General features: G+C 43.9%; 1 protein-coding gene across 1 annotated transcript in view; it reads right to left on the bottom strand.

Moving 5' to 3' along the window:
• The window catches only part of LOC308610113 (forkhead-associated domain-containing protein 1-like), a 129,042-nt gene that overhangs the window by 93,577 nt on the left and 12,979 nt on the right, over window positions 1-22,486 (bottom strand). Inside the window, exon 2 of the mRNA XM_081259365.1 lies at window positions 14,963-15,169. Coding sequence (XP_081115491.1) covers window positions 14,963-15,169 — 207 coding nt within the window. The remainder of the gene's footprint in view (window positions 1-14,962; window positions 15,170-22,486) is intronic.

Below are 22,486 nucleotides of genomic sequence, written 5' to 3' on the forward strand. Positions count from 1 at the left end.
GAATCTGGTGAATTCCCCTGAAGACTTTTTTGGAGTCAGGGAGAACACTGTTTGGGAAAATCAAACTCCAATTGCCTGGCGATACCTGGCCCAGCATTTATGATGACACTGGCCCCGTTGAAACCTGTTTCAGGAACGGACTTGGCAGTGTTCCAGAACTCTGTTACCTTATGTGAAGATTCGAATTTCTCTCCACTGTGGGCACCTCGGTCTCCACCTAAGCTTTCTTCCTTTCTCTCCTTTCAGAAGCTGAGGTGTCCTGCTCCTGCCTTGCACTCACTTCTCCATCCATCCTATCCCTTCCCGTCCTCTCCTCTGGGGCTGTCTTGCCTCAATCATTCCTACAACCTTTCCTCATCGATTTAATAAAGATTTATCGAATGAAAGGGCTGAAGGTGGGAAGGGGGAAATTTGAATATGTTTTACCCCCGCCTGATAGAAAACAAATCGAGAGACCACGGGTAGTGTGGAGGAATTCCCTTTTGTGCTGGGATGCTCAGGTAGATGTGCCTCACTGCCCACTAACTGCCAGGGTGCTAAAGGGAGTGCTCATATCTCATGACTCAAGTGGTTCACTGCCGTAGTGGACAGGCCGCAACCCACCTGGCTCTTCTGGAAATTCCAGGAATCTCCCTCCCAATCTGTCGGCCCATTGCTGTGGGTGGGGCTAAGCAATCAACCAATCACACTCCCTGGACATACTGATTGGTTCAGTGGTGGGGCAAGTGATGCAATCAGAGCCAAGGAGACCCAAGAAGACTTGGCTGGACACCAGGATCTGGAGTGACCTGGTGGGACTTCAGAATGCAGCCAGCATGAGGGAGTGGAGCCCAGACATGGAGAGAGGGAAGCGTTTTACTTATTTTTCAAATTGTGGTAAATAACCTGCAACATAAAATTTATCATCTTAGCCATTCTAAAGTATACAGTTCAGTGGTGTTAAGTATAGTCACATTTCTGTGAGATGGATCTCCAGAACTTTTTCGTCTTGCAAAACGTAAACTCTATTAACCATTAGACAACAACTCCCCATTCCCTCCGCCACCCAGCCCGTGGTGACCAACATTGTGTCTCTATGAATTGGACTACTCTAAGTACCAAGTACCTCAAATAAGTGAAATCACATGGTACCTGTCTTTTTGTGACTGGCGTATTTCACTTAGCATAATGCCCTCAAGGTTCATCCATGTTGTAACATGTCAGAATTTCCTTCTTTTATTTTATTATTTTTTTGTGTGTGTGGTAGGCGGGCCTCTCACTGCTGTGGCCTCTCTGGTTGTGGAGCACAGGCTCCGGACGCGCAGGCTCAGCGGCCATGGCTCACGGGCCCGGCCGCTCCGCGGCATGCGGGATCCTCCCGGACTGGGGCATGAACCCGTGTCCCCTGCATCGGCAGGCGGACTCTCAACCACTGCGCCACCAGGGAAGCCCTTCCTTCATTTTTAAGGCTAAATAATATTCCACCATACAGTTTAGAGTGTATTTTTTTTATCCATTAAGCGTCATGGGCACTTGGGTGGTTTCTACCTCATGGCTATTATAACTATGCTGCTGTGAACATGGTGGGGAAAATAAGGAAGCTGGTTTTGAGCACTGGCTGGAGTGCTACCCTGAAGTGCTCCATCCCTGAGGCTGGCTAGAGCTGGTTTCTGTCGCTTGCAGCACACAGAGCCCGAACGATAGGGCCCCTAGTGGGAAGGAGCCAAAGATGTATAAACGCAGCAGAGACTCCAAGCTCTTCGGGTTTAAACATTTAAAAATAAAGGTTTGTTTTTTTTTTTCTCTGAAGCATGTTGGTTGAGGGTAGCTTTAGTTGGATGGTTAAAGTTGGTTTTCTCTAGTTTCCCGGCTTGCTTTATCAAAGGGAAGGTCAAGGTTTTCTCAGAAATTGCTGCTGGCAACTACAACGATATAGGCAGGGAGAAAAGCAAACATAAGAAGAAGACTCACATTAAAAGCTAGCTCTGGGCTGTACAGGAAGCATGGGGTCAAGGTCAGTTATCAACAAGTTTGTTTTTATTATTTATTTATTTTAGATTTAATTCTATTTATTTTTGTCTGTGTTGGGTTTTCGTTGCTACGTGCAGGCTTTCTTTAGTTGCGGTGAGCGGGGGGCTACTCTTGTTGTGCTGCGCAGGCTTCTCCTTGTGGTGGCTTCTCTTGTTTCGGAGTGTGGGCTCTAGGCGCATGGGCTGCAGTAGCTGGGGCACATGGGCTCAGCAGTTGTGGCACGTGGGCTCTAGAGCGCAGGCTCAGTAGTTGTGGCGCATGGGCTTAGTTGCTCCACGACATATGGGATCTTCCCAGACCAGGGCTCGAACCTGTGTCCCCTGCACTGGCAGGTGGATTCTTATCCACTGTGTCACCAGGGAAGTCTTCAAGTCTGTTTTTAGAAACTTTAGTTTAAAAATACATGCTAATGCCTTTTCTCTTTCTTTGTGTCTGTTCTCTGACCATATGGTATGTTGCCATGGTTGGGTTTTTTGTTTTGTTTTTGAGGTAGCATATGTGATACTCCTGATTTCTTTTCCATACTACCTTTAAAATAGCAGGTTGGGGCTTCCCTGGTGGTGCAGTGGTTGAGAGTCCGCCTGCCGATGTAGGGAACACGGGTTCGTGCCCCGGTCCGGGAAGATCCCACATGCCACAGAGCGGCTAGGCCCGTGAGACATGGCCGCTGAACCTGCGCGTCTGGAGCCTGTGCTCCGCAACGGGAGAGGCCACAACAGTGAGAGGCCCGTGTACCGAAAAAAAAAAAAAAAGCAGGTTGTCAACCACCTGGATTAACCATGACCACATCCATGGCTGAATTTATATTAGCTTTAATAAACACAGGTCAATGATTTACTCAAGAAATCACTATCCATTTTTTTTCAGATTATCTATTTGTTCTTTGTGTTATTTCCCCAATATCTGCTTCTAACCCTGAAAAGAGTGTAAGTTGAATGGGACACCCTAAAAAAAATTCGAAGTAGTTTGCACATCGAGTGCCTACAGTACACATGAATTCTGCCAGGAAGCCCTGGAGCCTGCAGAGAAGGTGGAAACTTAGACCTTGCCCTTGGAGAGCTTGTTATGTGCTCTGCCATTTGTAAGTAATTGTGGACAATACAACGACTATGAGCCACTGTGTAGAGAAGCCACAGATGTGCCACAGACTGTGCTGGGCACTTAATGCATGTGGTCTCATCTGATCTCCAGAATAATCTTGCAGGAGGCATTTTACCCCTCATTGTGTGGATTAAGAAACTGAAGCTCAGAGAGGTTAAATGACTTGCCCAACGTCTCACGGCCAGGAAGTGGTGACACAATTTGACTCAAATACCTGTGCTCTTAGGACTTCTAGGTTACTCGAAGTCATGATTTATTACCTGCTTTCCATACTCACAAACGGATCTTAGACGACTGGTTAGTGAATGATAGGATATTTTCCAAGTTAAAAAAAGGAAATGAACATTAGATGGTGTGAAAAAACACAAGACATCGCATGGGCTACTTAGAAATGGGATTTTCTAGGAACACTGACAACTGTCTTATGGAAGTGTTATTCTTTCTGGTACATGCCATGCCCTGGAAGCAGCTCAGAGGACCCCAGCCTCCATCCGGGAAGACCTGTGGTATGTTCACTGCTGTACCAGAGGAGTGCTGGGGCCAGCTGGTACCCGCCCACGAGAACTGATTGTTAAATGTCCAGGAATTTTGCCAACTGGTTGAGAAACACAGCCATTAATAAGAATTAACTTACATAAAGTTACAATTAAATTATATCAGAAACAATTGGTATACAAACTTAAAAGTCACCCCTTCCTAATTATTTTACTCTATTTTATTATTACCTATGCTCTTGAGGTTATTTCACTCTACTATATGTTTCTGTTGGAAATGTTACATAGTAATGTGTTACCACACCTCTCTTTCCTTCTCTGTATTCAGGGATGCGTCATTGGGAGCTTGAAATTGACCGTGGAGTGCATATTACACCATAGAAATCAGGAAATGTTATAAATGAGGGCTTGGTTTTTAAAAAGTTTTATAAATAGGTTTAATAATGGTGGTTCATGTAGAGCTTGATTTTGTTTGTTTGTTTGTTTTGTTGATTGCCTAGACTTAAGACAGTAACGGAGAAAATGTTAACAATGCAGATTATACAAAAGCATGTTGTGTCTTAGCCGTTATGTTATGAATAGAGCAAAAAATTGGGGAAACGTTCTTCCAGTATTTAAAAATTATTATCTGATGCAGCAACAAAGTCACTCATGTCACTGATGAACATGTGAAGTTCTAACGTCTTTCTTTTTTCACTTGTATTATTCATAAATCCAAAATATCCAAAAATACCCACCAGTGCTCAGGTTGGGAACTCTCTCATTCGTCAACTGCAATGAGAAATTGGCTATGGATACAAGAGTTCACCTAAAGTCAATGAAAGCATTCTGTGAGACTCAGCTGGCTATATAGAATTTACAAGAAAGAGTACTGTATATTTTGTTACATGGATAGACTGTGCTACACATTCTTTATATCAGTAAACCTTATGCTATGCATCCATGTACTTTACTTTTTCCAGAGAGCTGGTCATTAAATATTTACCAGCCAATTGCTGGCTGTGCTGGCACCCAGCAGAGTGCCTGCTACTCATGGTAGGTGTTCGCTGACTGAGCTGAACAGTTGGCAAATGGAGTGTAAATAAAAAGCACTTTGATTCTGGGGCTGGGATGGGGAAAACACATGCTAAGCCTGGTGCATCTTGTAACAGCAGAGAGTAAGCAAGTGCCCAAAACGAAAAGGTGGGGAGATGCTCAAGGACACAGCAAGCAATCTGAAAGAGCTCCCAGTGGCCAAGGCTGGAAGAATTTGAGCGAAGAAATATTTAATGAGTATTGGATTATAATTCAAAGTGTAAAATCAGTATACATGGATCCATACTGACATAGATACATTAGTGAGTAAATACATAAAGGAGGGAGAAGAGACCGGCTTCCTTACAGAAGAATTTAACATACATAGATGTGGAGCTTAATTCCCATGGTCTGGAAGGGCCTGGGGGGTAGGGGTGATGGTGGCGAGCAGGGACACTGACCGCAGCATGGAGGAGCCATGGACCTGGAAAGACAGAATGGAGACTAGAAAACATGGCCAGTAGATCTCAGAAGCCAGGAGAGGGTGCTACTTGGTGCCAGGACAAATGGCCTTTATCTCAACAGCTACCGGGGTGTCACCGTAACTCAGAGACGGGTAATAATTCTATGTCCCCAAGAAAAGGGTAAATCATGTACGGGGCTTCAGTGTGAGAAATCAGGGTTATACATTTAGAACACAGAACCGCCAAGTTATACATTATTTTTAGGTTTTGGAACTTAAAAGAATTAAGTCCCTTTGAGCTGTTCAGAAAAGCCATTCGTTTGGGGTTTTCCCAGCTGTGTTAAAGGAGATCTGGCCCATCTAATTTTCCCATTTTCTTGTAAATCTTCAATCTTACGGTTTTTCCTTTCCTTTCAAGTTCTAATCAGCTTCCTGGTCAGTCCATAAAATGGGAAATAGAATCTAATGAGAAAACAGCCGGATTTTTGCAAATAGCTTTTGCTACCCCTAGACTTGGCCTGCTTCAATTCGGTCTTGCCAGATAGAGAGACGGAATGAATGAATGAATGAATGATCATCAGCTAAGTTCAGAGAAGGAGCAACGTGGTTCTGATTTGGTAACAAAGGGTGTGGTCTGCCAGAGGAAGCAGGACGCGGCCCGGTTCCTGACCGAGTCTGGGTTCTGTCTCAGCAGGATGCTAAGGGTTCAGCCCGCGCTCCCGTCTCCACCTCCCCCGATGTCATCTGCATCGCCTGTAGACATCTGGTGACAACACAGCCTCAGGGGTCCTTTTGTGTGAGTTTCTGCTGCAGAGGCCGAGCCTGAGGCTGTCTGCTGCCCCGTGCCCTCCACTTCACTGGTCTCGGGAAATCGCCTTTGATATGAAACACCCAGCCTCAGGAGTTCTCATCACATAAGTAAGTCCCCACGGGACCTGTAAAAGCACAGGGTAGAGGAAATCCTACAAGGTCAGGTAGGAGATGACAAAGCTTGACCAGAAAGAGGCTTTGTTCTGAAGGGCACCATACTCTCTGGTCATTCACTCAGTTGCCGGCTTCTCAACCCCCGGTACAGTAAAGCCACATCCTCCTCAACAACGGGCCCTATTCAGAGGTCCCAGGAACGTGGAAACACCACCCTTCTTGGGGATGGACAACTAAGGCCCAGACTCTGAGCTTCTCATCACACCAGTTCACCACAGGAGAGAAATGAGCAACTCTCCTTCCTTGGAGACTGGCCTGGGACTTTTCCAATGGAAAAGTGGATTATTCATCATTTTCCTCCCCCCAGATCCCTAGTGGCAAATCCCGTTAGGAAGGCTCCACTTAGGCAATAGGAATGCTTCCTAATGTCATGGACATCTTCTTTGTTTTTGCCTCCCCTGCATCCATTTCTTCCATCTTCTGGATGGGCACCTTAATTTTTTTGCAGGGAAGACACCCTTTCCCTGACAATCCTGAGTCCATAGAACTCTGACCCTTCCACCCCAGGGGTGAGACCATAACCCAGGTCTGGCCAATCAGAGCATTCCTGGCCCCTGGCCTCAGTGATTGGTTCAGGGGAAGCCACGTGATCCAAGCCACTGTCAATGAAGATGCTGGCTCTATCCCTGGAACTGCTACTTTGTAGGGTGCTGGGGCTGCTGGTGGCCACTTTCCTACAGGTGAGGCAAGAGTCTGTCTGAGATTGGGAAGCTAACAGGGAAGAAAGAGTCAGATTCCTGACCATGATTTGGGCGCCTGGATCCAGCTGGGCCTAAGCTGCAGCTTTTGGCCTTTTCAGTTCCATGAGCTTTTTTTCTTTTTTTTTTTTTTTTGCCTAGGCTAGTTTTAGTTGGTTTTCTGACACTTGCAAACAATCAAATTTCCTGGACAGTATGCTTATTGAGACTTTAGCATAAGCATCACTATGTACTCAGAGTGAAAGTTGTTTTAAAGGTTATGACATGCTCAAATAAAACCCACCAGACTGTCATCATGCACCAAATTTACCTTTCAACTTATAAAAGTAAAGCAGCATCTCCAGAGAAGAATGATTTAAGACCAAGGAACCAATCATAAGACAAGTAGTAAAACGCTGCTTAGAGAAACTTTGATAGATAAATAGTTCTCTAGCTACAGCAGGCTTCAGACTACAAACCCCAAATTTCTGCTTCAAAAGTGACTCAGGGAAGACATTCCATAGTTTCATTTATTTCGTTTTTTGGCCTCGCCGTGCACTTGTGGGATCTTAGTTACCTGACCGGGAATTGAATCCAGGCCCTCAGCAGTGAGAGCACTGAGAGCACTGAGTCCTAACCACTGGACCACCAGGGAATTCCCAACAGTCCACAGTTTTAAAAGAAAACTTTCCAGTTGAAGAAACAGGTAAAATTTATAATATGCATCTGTTGTATATATAATATGTTAATGTCTAGTACATTTATCAGATCCATGTCAATGTAATTATATTATTACTATATTTGCAAATGCATATATATGTGTATGTATATTTAGAACCACATATTTCCAGCTCTTTTTTAAAGAGGTATTGAAAAGCCTGTTCAAAATTTAGTTTTCCAGCTTGTCTGTTTTTTCTTATTCCTCAGTAAACTTAAGCAATTAACCAGCACATTTCCTGGCACACAGTAAGGCTCAATCTGAGTGAGTTCTTTCTCCCCAGCTCCCCCCTCTATTTTAAGTTCTTCTTTTAGAAACCAAGTCAAATGAAAGAGGCAGGACTGCATAGTGTTACAGGCAGAGGCTGGTCAACGTTTTCTGTAGAGCCAGACAGTAAGCATTTCCAGCCCTGTGGGCCATAGGATCTGCCCAGCTTACTCTGCCATTGTAGCCGACAACACAGGCAATACTGAAATGAATGGGATGGCTGTGTTCCCAGGAAACTTTACAGAAACAGGCGATGGCCCGCACTTGGCCCTGGGCCATAACGTGCCGACCTCGGGTTAAGACCTTGGGATCCGGCGTCACACAGACTCTGGTCCGGCTCCCGGCTCTGCTCCGTCTCTGGGACCCTGACGAGTGTGTCATTTCTGTGCCTTGTCTGTAAGACACAGGGATACCAACAGCCATTTCTTAGTCTGTGAGAAGTGGGTGAGATAGTGCACGTGAAATGCTGGGAACACTTCCTGGTCCATAATAAATGAGCATAAAACATTAGCCACCAGGTGTGATCACCATCGTCAAAAAAGAAGAAGAGGGCCTCCCTGGTGGCGCAGTGGTTGAGAGTCCGCCTGCCGATGCAGGGGATACGGGTTCGTGCCCCGGTCCGGGAGGATCCCATATGCCGCGGAGCGGCTGGGCCCGTGAGCCATGGCCGCTGAGCCTGCGCATCCGGAGCCTGTGCTCCGCAACGGGAGAGGCCACAACAGTGAGAGGCCCGCATACCGCAAAAAAAAAAAAAAAAAAGAAGAAGAAAGGGCGCAACTGAATTTGTCCAGGAACGGCAGCAATATCCCTGGTAAAGAGTTAGTGGGTGGACTTCCCTGGGGGCGCAGTGGTTAAGAATCCGCCTGCCAATGCAGGGGACAGGGATTCGAGCCCTGGTCCAGGAAGATCCCACATGCCGCGGAGCAACTAAGCCCATGGGCCACAACTACTGAGCCTGTGCTCTAGAGCCCGCAAGCCACAACTACTGAGCCCGCGTGCCACAACTACTGAAGCCCACGCACCTAGAGCCCATGCTCCGCAACAAGAGAAGCCACCGCAATGAGAAACCCGCGCACTGCAACGAAGGGTAGCCCCCGCTCGCCGCAACTAGAGAAAGCCCGCGCGCATCAACGAAGACCCAACGCAGCCAAAAATAAATAAATAAAATAATTAAAGAAAAAAAGTTAGTGGAGCCGGGGACTTCCCTGGCCGTCCAGTGGTTAAGACTCCACGCTTCCAATGCAGGGGGTGCAGGTTTGATCCCCGGTTGAGGAACTAAGATCCTGCATTGGTGTAGCCAAAAAAAAAGTTAGTGGAGCCAAACAAGCAAGGAAGCCAGATAACTGAAAATGCAGTTTCTCCTATTATCAGTGGCTTTCATTTTTACCCACATAATGAATCATCCCCTGTCAGCGTGTGAAATTGCAGGTTGGACTGGGAATTGCAAGACCTTCCTTAAGCGCTGGGCAGTGAAGGACCTGCCTCGGCTCTCACGGCCCCACGATGCTTCGTGCTATTAGGAAAAGGCTCCAAGGGACTCAGGAGAGCCGGCTTTTAATCCTGCCTCTGGATCTATATGATTGATGCCTAACCTTGGGGAAGTCACTGAAACTCTCTGAGCCTCAGTTTATGCCATGATAGGGGTGGTCCCAGGGACCTCTATAAAAACAACTGAAGGGGGAAAGGGGACCTGGGATTAATGAGTAGCTCCTTGGCAGAAATTGGAAATTGAAGCTCAGAAAGGTAAAGCCAGTTGCAGCTGGCATTTCAACTTGGGTCCATCCAACTCCAAAGCCCTTGCTTTCTCGATTGTGTTCTGCAGAGCTTCCCCATTAAAGCAGCAAGGAATATTGGCCGACAGAGGGCGCTCTTCTCGCAAGACAGGACGTCATGACATTGCAGGGACAGAAGACAGTATCCAGGAGCCACGTGGGAGAGTCTGGCTGGACTGGGAACAGGGCAGAGCAGGCTACAGGGAAGGCCAGACACAGGCAGTCATGGGGATGGGGCTGCCGACAAGGAGCTGTCAACCCCCTCATGGAACAACTCGGCACGTCATTTGTGGCGCCTGGCTTCCTTTTTCATTGTGGCCATTTCCATCAGTTTTGCCGTATTTCAGAACAGAGAAAGACATGATTGATACATACGGGTGACGTGGGTTTCCTTACTCAGCTGCCTTGTAAGAACGGCGCCACTGTGACTAGCACAGCTTGTTTCCACACCTCCTTTCCCAGAGCTCAGAAAGCACGAGTAAAGGCAACAACCAACAAAACCCACAACACGGCGGCACACCTGACTCTGGGACTTCAATTTCCCACGCCTGGTGCCAAGACTCTATGGGATTAATCAACGGTTGCTTCAGGGCATTGCAGATGGCCCTGCGGGTTATGTCCTGCACAGTTTCAGTGGGCGCCATCCACATGGACTACGTTGTGAATGGTGACCCTGGAGTTGTGCAATATGGCAGCCCTAGGTTATACTTTGATGAGAGAGCTATAATTTACACAGTATGGTCCTGGGGGCTTCCCTGGTGGTGCAGTGGTTGAGAGTCCACCTGCCGATGCAGGGGACACGGGTTTGGGCCCCGGTCCGGGAAGATCCCACATGCCACGGAGCGGCTGGGCCTGTGAGCCATGGCCGCTGAGCCTGCACGTCCGGAGCCTGTGCTCTGCAACGGGAGAGGCCACAACAGTGAGAGGCCCGCGACCACAAAAAAAAAAAAAGGATGGTCCTGGGCACAACCTGGCTGCCAATGCACTTTGTCAAACAAGAGTTTTTCTTTATATTTTTCCATCTTGTATGTTATTCTATGGGTAATTTATCTGCAAATGTATTTATCTGCTAGCGGGGGCAGGTCTTGGGAGGTTTCCCTGTCCATAAGGACACTTACAAAGGAGGCATCTTGGCTGCTCCATGCTGGTTTGCTTGACTCTAAAGCTGAGGGTTATCATGTGCTTATTAGGTGCCAGACGCTGGACTAAGCAATTTACGCACTTTGCCCACTTAATACCACAGTCACTCAAGGCGGTAGGAACTATTGTTACAGGAGTGGGGACCGAGGCCCTGAGAGGTAGATGATTTGGGCACGTCCAGTATAAAAGCCGGTCAAGAGCAGGGCTGGGACAGCGCTGGAGTCAGCCTGACCTCAGGGCACGTGCTCTAACCACTGAGACATCTGCAAACACATCTGGATTCCTAACCGCCCCGCACCTCACCCGCCTCCCCCAATAAAACGCCGTCACACCCTCCTCTACTGGTTAGGGTCACCACAAAACCTGAAATAAATGCTTTCATTTGGGAACTCTTTGTCGGGAGAAGAACAGTTCTCATCATACTGAATCTGTATGATATCAGGGCAGTCCTCCGTGGAAACTCCATCCAAGGAGGAAACACAGCGCCCTCACCAGGGACCCCAAAATCAATTGGAAACAAGAATAGGCCGGAAGCAAGACGGCCACGAATTTTTTAGAAAAACTGGGCTTCAAAATATTTGATGAGAGATGCTCTTCAATACCTCTCCCTTTTCCCCTCTTCCTTTCTCTTCTTTTAAATAGCCAGCAGCTTGGGGTCATCAGGAAGTGGAATTTGTAGGAAGGTGTCAGTCAGTCCACAGGCCGCCCTCACACGGACGCTGCAAAGGACCCCTCCATGAATATGAGCATCATGGATGGAAGCTCCTCAAGCTGGGGACGCCCCGGCAGAGAGCACTTTTGAGAAGATGGGGCTGTGGAGAGTCCTGCAAAGTGCCCTGGGCACAGGCCAGGGGAACACTTGTGCAGCTGCCTGCAGTCAACCGAGGAATGAAGCAAGGTGCAAGTGCGTGTAGGAATAAGAATTGAAAAAATTCGTGCATATTCGAGTGACCGTGAGAGTATGCTTTCCTCGGTGTGAAAACCAGTCAAGGCTACTGCTCCAGCTAGCATCAGACTAAATGGTTTTCTCCCCTCCTTTTTCCGCAAGTGGGGATAGTGTTTAATTTGCACTGACTAGCTGTGTGGCCCTGGGGAAATTACTTAACCTCTCTAAGTTTCGGATTCCTTGTCTGTCAAATGGGGATCATGGGAGAACCCATCTCATAGGTTGCTATGAGCGTGAAATAAGGGAGAGCAGGTGAATTGCTTAGCACAGTGCTGTTCACGTCAGTGATTCCTCCTGCTGCTCTCCTGGTTTCTCTTCTTACAAAGCATCTTCTTCCGTCTTATCTACTCAAGGTTAGAGGTCGTCATCACTGTTTCCCACAATTATATAAGAAGTACCTTGTAAAATAAAGTCCCCATTCCATAGTTGTACACCCGTGTGCATAACAAACTTACTCAAAATGGCCAAAAGATGGAAGCAACCCAAGTGGCCATGGATGGATGAACAGGTAAACAAAATGTGGTGAATCCATACAATGAAATATTCAACTGGAATGAACCATGAGGATATCATACTAAGTGAAATAAGATGGTCACAAAAGGACAAACAATGTAAGATACCATTTATATGAGGAACCTAGAATAGTCCAATTCACAGACACAGAAAGCATGGTGGGAGGGGAGGAAGGAAGCAGGGGGTTTGATGTGATGGGCATAGAGTTTCAGTTTGGGAAGATGAACAAAGTTCTGAAGATGGATGGGGGTGATGGCTGCACAACAGTGTGAATAGATTTAATGCCACTGTGAACTGTACACTGAAACATGGTTAAGATGGTAAATTTTATGTGTATTTTACCATAATTTTGAAAATTAAAAGTTAAAAACAAACCCCAAAATGAAATACCTCCAAGGTTTCTCCGAGGTTTGGGGTGATAGAAATGGAGGAAAATGTTCTAAGAGCAGGTTGTGGTGATGGCTGCACAACTCCATCAATATATTCAAATTGATTGAATTGGACACTTCAAATGGGTGAAGTTTCTGTTATGTAAATTGTACTTCAGTGAAGCTGTTAAGAGCAAGCAAGCAAACAAACACATGCTGTGATCCGGAGGATTCTTTGGAGGATGAAGGAGCTGTTCACTGTCTTGATTGTGGCTATGGTTTCACAGGTGTACCCATATGTAAAAGCCCATCCACTTACAGACTTTAAACATGTGCTGTTTATTGCATGTCAATTATATCTTAATAAAGCTGTGTTTTAAAAAGGCAGAAGAGTATTCCATATATAACGAACTCCTTATAATATATTAAACTCCTTAGAATATATTAAACAATATAATTTATTAAACAATGCCCCCTTTGGATGGAAATTTAGGTTTCAAATTTTATGCCCCTATCAATAATAGTTCAATAAATATCTTTGTAGGAAAAAAGAAGAAAAAAATGCAGATATTGTTTGCTGCTCCCCCTCTTCTTCTCCCCACGGGCAAGCCACAACGTCAGAATTTCCCAGGGAGGGGGCCTGGGAACCTGTAATTTGACTGAACATTCCTGAAAAATTCTTGGAATCAGACATGTTGGGGCACATTGAATCAAACTTCATGAACTTGGATTTTCAGGCTTGGGAGTGTGAAATCCCCTTTTCTTTGATCCCTAAAAAATTCTGTAAGTGTTCCATACAAATGATTCTAAATTTCGGTTTCCCTCCTATTGGCGGTGCATCAGAATCATCAGGGAGCTTGTGAGAATGCATATTCCCAGGCCCTACTCTCAGGGAGGATGTGTATGGTTGCCAGATTTCGCATAAATAAAGAAATGAATAAATCAATATATAATAAACTATAGGGTGTCCGTTAAATCTGAATTTCAGATAAACACCAAATAATTTTTTTAGCATATGTGGTTCCTTGCAATAGTTGGGCCACACCTGTACATAACAATTATTTGTTGCTTATCTGAAATTCAGATTTAACTGGGTGTCCTGTATTTCATCTGGGAATCCTAAGTATGAGTCCTCAGGCCTGGGGTGAAGCCCAGATCTGCACTGTTGGTCTGCTCCCCACGTGCTTCTGACGAGGGGGATCCTTAGAACCCATGTTGAGAACCCCTGATCAGGTCAACACCTTCTATGTCAGGAGCCCCTCCTCAGGGCGGCCAATGGATCCCAGTGCATCCCACAAGTGAGCACACTTTAATGTTGGTCCAAGGAGGAAAAGGGGGCTGAGAAGCAGCAGGAGAAAACTGTCCCAGGTTTTCAAAGCCAAATGTGGTGGATACGGTGTCACGGGCCCTGCAGCCTGAGGGACGGTGCTCATCTTCTCTGAGTGAGTATTTAAGGCTGCCTAGTGGACCCACACCCCAGGATTCTGTCTAGATTCTCTAAACTTTATTTATTTATACCCAGCCTCGTCCTAGAAAGGACTTTAAGCCTCGGAGGTCTCAGTCCATGCAGGGTTCTTGGTGCTGGGGAGTGAGGTTAACACGCCGTCTCTCTGGGACACACACGACAGGTATTCATTGTGTGCTCACCACGAATGGGCATTATTCTGGGAGCTTTACAATGATAACCATCTCATTGAGCCCTCGAGATAAGCCTGCCAGGTCATTGCTGTCGTTGGCCCCATTTTGTAGATGAGGAAACCGATGTTCCGAGGGGTCCAATGGTTTGTGCAAGAGCGCACCGAGTAGGCCAGTGGCAGAGCTGGGGTTCTGACCCAGGACTGTGTTGCTAAGCAGCCCCCATCCTGCCTCCCTACTGAACCAGATACTTCTTGTCACTGAGCTTTGCTGGGCGAATTTTGGGTTACGTTCCGCTTAACCTGGGGCCATACTTTAGGTCCTGATCCCGGGAACATTTCTGATCCGGTGTGATAACAGCTGGCAGGCCTTGAGCGTCTACTCTGGCCAGAGACTTTGACTTTTTATACATAGATACTCTCTCAACGCCCTGCACCGCTGAGAAGACCCAGACCCACGCATACAGAGAAGCCTGGCCGAGGTCACAAAGCTAGGAAGTTGCAGAGCACTGATCTGCCTAAAAAGGAAGCATCCATCTCTGCATCTTCAAAAGCACACACTTCCTTTCCACCTCCCCTCGCCAAGCTTCACTTTTCAGGAAAACGCTCTCGCTCCGGGCTGGTCGCTAGGCAACCCTTGCATGTAATTCCACGAAATGCCCAGAAGAGGGCGCGAGGACTCGCTCTCCCCGGGCACCCACGCGATGGGGCTGAACTTCGCAGAATCTCGAAAGCAAGAGTGACGCGCTCCAGACGAACTCCACCTGTGGCCGTACCCGAGCCCTAGGCTGCACGGAAGGTGACACAACACGGCACCTCTGCACCCCACCCCACCCCACCCCCGCAGGGGCCTGGACTCACCGAGGCTGGGTTTTCGATGACCAGTTCGTAGGTCAGCCCTCTGGACCCAAACCTCAGGATGTCTCCGGGTAGGAGCTTCACAGCCACGTTCTGAATGTGGCACTCATTGACGAACGTGCCGTTGCAGGAATTGAAGTCGTGGAGAACAAAGCTGCTTTCGGCCTCATTATATTCAATGAGTGCGTGATGGTTGTCGACGTCTGCAGACTGAAATGCAGAAGGGGGACAGTCAGAGCCAGCAATAACAGGAATAACATGGAATAACTAGTGCCACTGACACTGGGGGCCCCAATGTGCTAACCACTTCATCTGGCTGGACAGTCACTGCAATCCTCATTTTAAGAGGAGGATGCTGAGGGTCAGAGAGGTTAAGTGACTTGCCTAAGGCCACACAGCTAGTGAGTGGAGGGTCACCAGACCCTGACAGCAGACCCAGAATAGATGCCCAGTTTTGGGGTAGGGCGTCAGGCAACACAGAGGCAAGAGGGAACTCGGGGGGAATTGGCCAGGAATTGGCCACTTGATAGTTCTCTGATCCCATGCAAGGATCCTTTTGGTTGTCCCGAGTGGCAAGACAGCAGAAATGGCCCAACACAAACCAGAAAGGTCAGTTGGCAAGTGACAACTGTCCATTTACTGCAAGTGTTAAAGTTCAGGGGAGGTTTTGTAATAATTGTTGTTTGTTCTATTCATTTTTAAAATAACATGTTTTTTGTAATAATGCAGAAAATGAGAACTAGAGAAAAACACAAAGAAGACATTAAAATCACTTAGACTCCCGTCCCCCAGAGGCAGGCACCGAGAACACGGTGGTTCACATCCTTCCAGTCTTTTCTCTATGCTTACAATCTTTTTAAAAAGTTTAAACACAATTGAGCTCACACCACAAAACATAGTTTTATAACTACCTTTTAAAAGCCTTGGTGTACAATGAAGGTTTTTCCCATGTGCTTAATTATTACTGTTGCTTCTTAAAAGCTAATCAGAATTTATCTAACCAAAGATGATCTATTTTTCAATAGGGGCCCTGGTGTGACCACATTTCCCTCAAAAGAGAGAGACCCCAGACAGTGATTTGTCAGTGGCATCAGAAACCTCCTGTGTTACCACTTTAATAAGAAGAATGAGCAAAACTCGGCACCAAGGAGGAAATATCACATCCCCCCCTGGCCCCGGCGCCCTGGACTATGGGCTGCAGGGCACGTGCGAAGTCCTCTGTCTTCTCAGGACACTGCCGATGAGCCATCCACTCCAGCCTGAGACTTTGCAACTATTTTCTAAGTCACTCTTCTCAGAGTGCCTCATCCAACTTTCATAGAGAGTACTTGGACTTAGAAATCTATACTAATGTCCCACAATATAATTATAACCAATAGCTTATATTAATAATAGCTTATAGTATATGAATAGATAATAATATAACTGCATATATTAGTAGAATATACTAATGACACATTATGTGTAATTACACAAATGCCAGGAAATTTGCTAAGTGCTTTACTGCATTATCCCGTTTCAGCTTCACAATAATTCAAAGGGATACTTCCTCATTTCAAAAAAATTTAATTTTTTATTGAAGTCTAGTTGATTTACAATGTTGTGTTAGTTTCAGGTGTACAGCAAAGTGATTCAGTTATACATATATATAATATCTATTCTTTTTCAGATTCTTTTCCATCACAGGTTACTGCAAGATATTGAATATAGTTCCCTGTGCTGTACAGTAGGTCCGATAGTTACTCATTTCTTAGATGAGGAAACTGAGGCATAGAACGATTAAGTGTGCCCACAGTCAGCCACTTTGACTCGCTTGGCTTGTTCCCAGGTTTGCCTGATTCAAATGACTGTGCCTTTACCCACTTTTCAAATTCCTACCAAACACTTTGGCACTTAAAATACTGAAACACAAGAAGAAAGCAGGAGTAGCTCTATTAATTTCAGGCAGAGCCAACTTCAGAGGAAGGAAAGTTATCAGGGATAAAGAGAGGCGATACATAGTGATAAAGGGGTCGATTCTCCAAGCAGACATAACAGTCCTTCATTGTATGTACCCAACAATAGAGCATCAAAGTATGGAAGGCAAAAACTGATAGAACTGCAAGGAGAAGCAGATGAATCCATCATGGTAGCTGGAGACCTCAACAGCCCTCTGTCAGTGACGGGCAGACCCACCAGGCAGAAAATTAGGAAGAATGAAGTTGAACTGAATAGCACTACCATCATCTGGATCTAACTGGCAACCACACAGCTTCATCCCACAGCAACAAAACACACATCCTTCTCAAGCTCCCATGGAACATTCATGAAGCAGACCACATTCCAGGCCACAAAATATACCTCAACAAATGTAAAAGAATAGAAATTATGCAAAGTACGTTTTCAGAACACAGTGGAATTAGGCTAGAAACCAATACCAGAAAGACAGCTGGAAAATCCCCAAATATTTGGAGATTAAACAACACACCTCTAAATAACAGATGGGTCAAGGAGGAAGTCTCATGGGAAATAAAAATTTATCTTGAGCTAAATGAAAATGAAAATACAACCTATGAAAATTTGCAAGATGCAGTGAAAGCAGTGCTTGGAGGGAAGTTTATGGCATTGAAGGCATACATTTGAAAAGATCTAAGCTTCCACCTTATGAAACTAGAGAAAGAAGAGCAATATAAGCTTACCACAAGCAGAAGAAAAGAAGCAATGAATGAAATAAAAAGCAGGAAAACAATAGAGAAAAGTCAGCAAAATAAAGTGCTGTTTGGTCTTTTTTTCGTAAAGATCAATAAAATTGACAAACCTCTAGCAGGATAACCAAGAAAAAAAGAGAGAAGATACAAATTACTCAAATCAGAAATGAAAGCGATGGCATCACTACTGATCTCATGGACACTGAAGGGATAATAAAGGAATATTATGAATAATTCTATGCCCACAGATTTTATAACTTAATGAAGTGGACCATTTCCTTGAAAGACACAATCTACTGAAACTCACACAAGGAGAAATAAATACTCTGAAAAGACTCATATCTAGTAAAGAATTTGAATCAAAAATGAATAACCTTCCAAAATGGAAAGCACCAGGCCTGGATGGGTTCACTGGTCAATTCTATCAAACATTAAGGAAAGAATGATACCAGTTCTCAATAATCTCTTCCAGAAAATAGAAGAAGAGAGAACACTTCCCAGCTCATTCTGTGAGGCCAAACTTATTCTAATAGCAAAACCAGATAAAGATATTACAAAACAGGAAAATTGCAGACCAATACCTCCCATGAACATAGATGCAAAATCCTCAACAAAATATTAGCAAATTGAATCCAGTGATGTATAAAAAGACTTCTACACCACAGTCAAGTGGGATTTATTCCAGGTATGCAAGGCTGGTTCAACATTTGGAAATCAATTAATGTAATCCATCACATCAACAGCGCAGAGAAGAGAAATCGCATTATCATAACAGTAGATGCAAAAAGAGCATTTGACAAAATTAAACACCATCCATGATAAACTAACAAACCACCAAACCACCACAACAACTCTTGGCCAATTAGGGATGGAGGGGAACTTCCTCAACCTGATAAAGTACATCTATAAAAACCCTAAAGCTAATGTCATATTTAATGGTGAGAAACTAGAAACTTTCCAATTAAGATCAGGAATAAGGTGAAGATGTCCCCTTTCACCACTCATTTTCAACATTGTACTGTATGTCCTAGCTAATGCAACAAGGCAAGAAAAGAGAATAAAAGATAGATTGGGAAGGAAAAAGAAATCTTCTTTGGTGAGGTGTTTGTTCAGATCTTTTGCCCATTTTGCAGATGGCATGATTGTCTATGCAGAAAATCCCAAAGAACCGACAGAAAGCCCTCCTGGAACTAATGAGCAATTGTACCCAGGTGGCAGAATACATGATTAATATACAAAAGTCAATTGCTTTCCTATATACCAACAATGAACAAGTGGAATATGAAATTAAAAACACAACACCATTTACATTAGCACCAAAAAAAAAAAATGAATTACCTAGGAATAAATCACACAAAATACTTAGCTATATGAAGAGGTATATGAAGAAAACTACAAAATGTTGATGAAAGAAATCAAAGTAGTCTAAATAAATGAAGAGATATTTCATGTTTATTTGAAATTCCTTAATGATATATGATGTTTAACATCTTTTCATATGCTTATTTGACATCTGTAGATTTTCTTTGGTGAGGTGTCTGTTGAGCTCTTTTGCCCATTTTTAAGTTGGGTTGTTTGGTTTCTTATTGTTGATTTTTAAGACTCATTTATATTGTTTATTTATTTATTTTATTGAAATGTAGTCGATTTACAATGTTGTATTAATTTCTGCTGTACAGCAAAGTGATTCAGTTATACATATATATACATTCTTTTTAAAATATTCTTTTCCATTATGGTTTATCACAGGATATTGAATATAGTTCCCTGTGCTATACAGTAGGACCTTGTTGTTTCTCCATCCTGGATGTAACAGCTCACATCTGCTAACCTCAACCCCCCACTCCATCTCTCCCTCAACCCCCTCCCCCTTGGCAACCACAGTCTGTTCTCTATATCCATGAAGACTCATTTATTTTGGATACATGCTTACAGCATCTTTATTCATAACTGCCAAAAACTGGAAGCAACCAAGATGTCCTTTAAAAGGTAAATGGATAGACAAATTGTGGTACATCCATACAATGAAATACTAGTGATAAAAATAAACGAGTTATCAAATAACAAAAAAGACATGGAGGAATCTTAAATGCATATTGCTTAGTGAAAGAACCTAGTCTGAAAAGGTTACATACCGTATGATTCCAACTGTATGAAATTCTGGAAAAAGTAAAACTATAAGGAGAGTAAAAGATCAGTGCTTGCCAGGGGCACAGGGGCTCTGGGGCTCAGGATGAAGAGGAGGGGCACAGGGGATTTCAGGGCAGTGAAAATATTTTTTATGATACTGTAATGGTGGATACTTGTCACTATACATTTGTCAAAATGAAAGAACGTACAACGCAAAGAGTGAACCCTAATGTAAACTATGGACTTAGTTAATAATAGCATATCAATATTGGTTCATCAGTTGTAACGAATGTACCGCACTAATGCATGAGGTTAATAATAGGGGAAACTGTGTGTATTGGAGGGGTGGATATATGGGAACTCTCTGTATTCTCTGCTAAAATTCCTGTAAACCTAAAACTGTTCAAAAAAATAAAGTATTAAAAAAATGAAAACACATTAGCTCTTTGGAAAATGTCACCCACATCATCTTCATCACCATTGCCATTGATCTTTGTGTCCTTTGAACCTTTGATAACCCATGAATGAGAGAAATTCTGTCTGTGACATTTTGTTTGTCTCTTGCCAGGCTTCACTGCGTTCAGTTCCTCAAAAACTGTCAGGCCATTATTAAGACATCAAAGCAAGCAGGAAGTTTTCAATGACTCCACAAAGTTGGGTGAGCCTCTACCACATGTTAGGCCAGGAGACAGCTTCCTAGTTCGGCCCTATAATATCACTCGCTCCCTTTACTTGGAAAATTGCTAAGTGCTGCTCCTGGACAGACGCCCTGCTGCTAATACAGACTGAGTCTATAAGCCCCAGCCTACTGAGCTGTCCCACTATGAGATGAACTGTCATTTATTTATTATTATTTTTATTATTATCCTTATCCTCCTCTAACATATTTTGAGGGCTTCCTGTGAACTGGGCCCTGCTGAAGCATTTTGTGTGCATTTTTATCATTTAATCTGCATGACGGCCCTAAACAGGGACTCTAGTGTTATCTCCACCTTAGAGATGAAGAAGCTGAGACTCAAAGGCTGAAGTGAGAGGACAGCATCACCTTGATCCCAAACCCAGACAAGGACACGACAGGACAACCACAGACCAGTATCTCTTGTGAACACTGACGCCACAGTCCTCAACCAAACAGGAGGAAACCGAATGCAACAGCACGTTAAAAGGATCATACACTATGACCAAGTGGGATTTGTTCTTGGAATGCAGACCTGATGGTTCAACATATGAAAATTAATCCACGTAATACATCACATTAACAGAAAGAAGGAAAAAAATGATCATCTCGATGGACGTACAAAAAGCATTTGACAAAATGCAACACTCTTTCATGATAAAAGCACTCAACAAACAGGGAATAGAGGGAAATTACCTCAACATAATAAAGGTCAAATATGAAAGGCCCACAGGTAGCATCATACTCAAAGGTGAAAGACTGAAAGCTTTTCCTCTAAGATCAAGAATAAGATAAGGATACCTGCTTTTGCCACTTCTATTCAACAATGTACTGGAAGTCCTAGCCAGAGCAATTAGGCAAGACAAAGAAATAAAGACATCCAAATTCGAAAGAAGTCAAATTATCTCTGTTCACAGGCAACATGATCTTACATGTACAAAATCCTAAAGAGTCCATGAAAAACCACAACCCTCTTAGAACTAAAAAATACAATTCACTAGCAGAATCGTAGCACACAAAATCAACACACAAACATTAGTTGTGTTTCTATATGCTCCCAATGAACAATCTGAAAAGGAAGTTAAGAAAATAATTTCATTTACAATAGCATCAAAATGAATAACATATTTTGGGATAAATTTAACCAAGGTGGTAAAGGATGTGTACACTGAAAACTACAAACTGCTTCTGAAAGAAATTAAAGACACAAATAAATGGAAAGACACCCTGTATTCGTGGGTTGGAAGACTTAATATTGTTAAGATGTCATTACTACACAGCAGGATCTACAGATTCAAAACCCCAACAGCAGTTTTGGCAGAAATAGAAAAATCCATCCTAAAATTCATATGGAATCTCAGTGGACCCCAAATAGCCAAAATACTCTTGAGAAAGAAAAGCAAAGTTGGAGGTCTCACACTTCCTGATTTCAAAACTTACTGCATACAAAGGTACAGTAATCAAAACAGTGTGATACTGATATAAGGTCAGGCACATAGGCCAATAGAATAGAATAGAGAGCACAGAAATAAAAGTTTGCATATATGGTCCAATGATTTTTGACAAGGGTGCCAAGATTATTCAATGGGGAAAGAACAGTATTTTCAACAAATGATGCTGGGAAAGACTGCAAAAGAATTAAGTTGAACTCTTACCTTACACCATGTATAAAAATTAACTCAAAGTGGATCAAAGACTTAAACAGAGTCTAAAATTATAAAACTTTTAGAGGAAAGCACAGGAGGAAAGCTTTATGACATTGGATTTGGCAATGCATTATTGGATATGATACCAAAAGCATAGGCAGCAAAGGTAAAAATAGATAAATTCAACTATATCAAAAATTAAAACTTCTGTGAATCAAAGGACACAATAAACAGGGTGAAAGGCCATCTAGAGAATGGGAGAAAATAGTTGCAAAACACAAATCTGAAAAAGGGTTAATATGAAGAATATATAGAGAACTATAACTCAACAACAACAACAAAAAAGAACCCCCAAATAACCTGATCAAATATGGGCAAAGAACTGGAA

The sequence above is a fragment of the Mesoplodon bidens genome, assembly GCF_964165515.1.
Source record: "Mesoplodon bidens genome assembly, contig: HAP1_SCAFFOLD_378, whole genome shotgun sequence".
Classification (NCBI taxonomy): Eukaryota; Metazoa; Chordata; class Mammalia; order Artiodactyla; family Ziphiidae; genus Mesoplodon; species Mesoplodon bidens.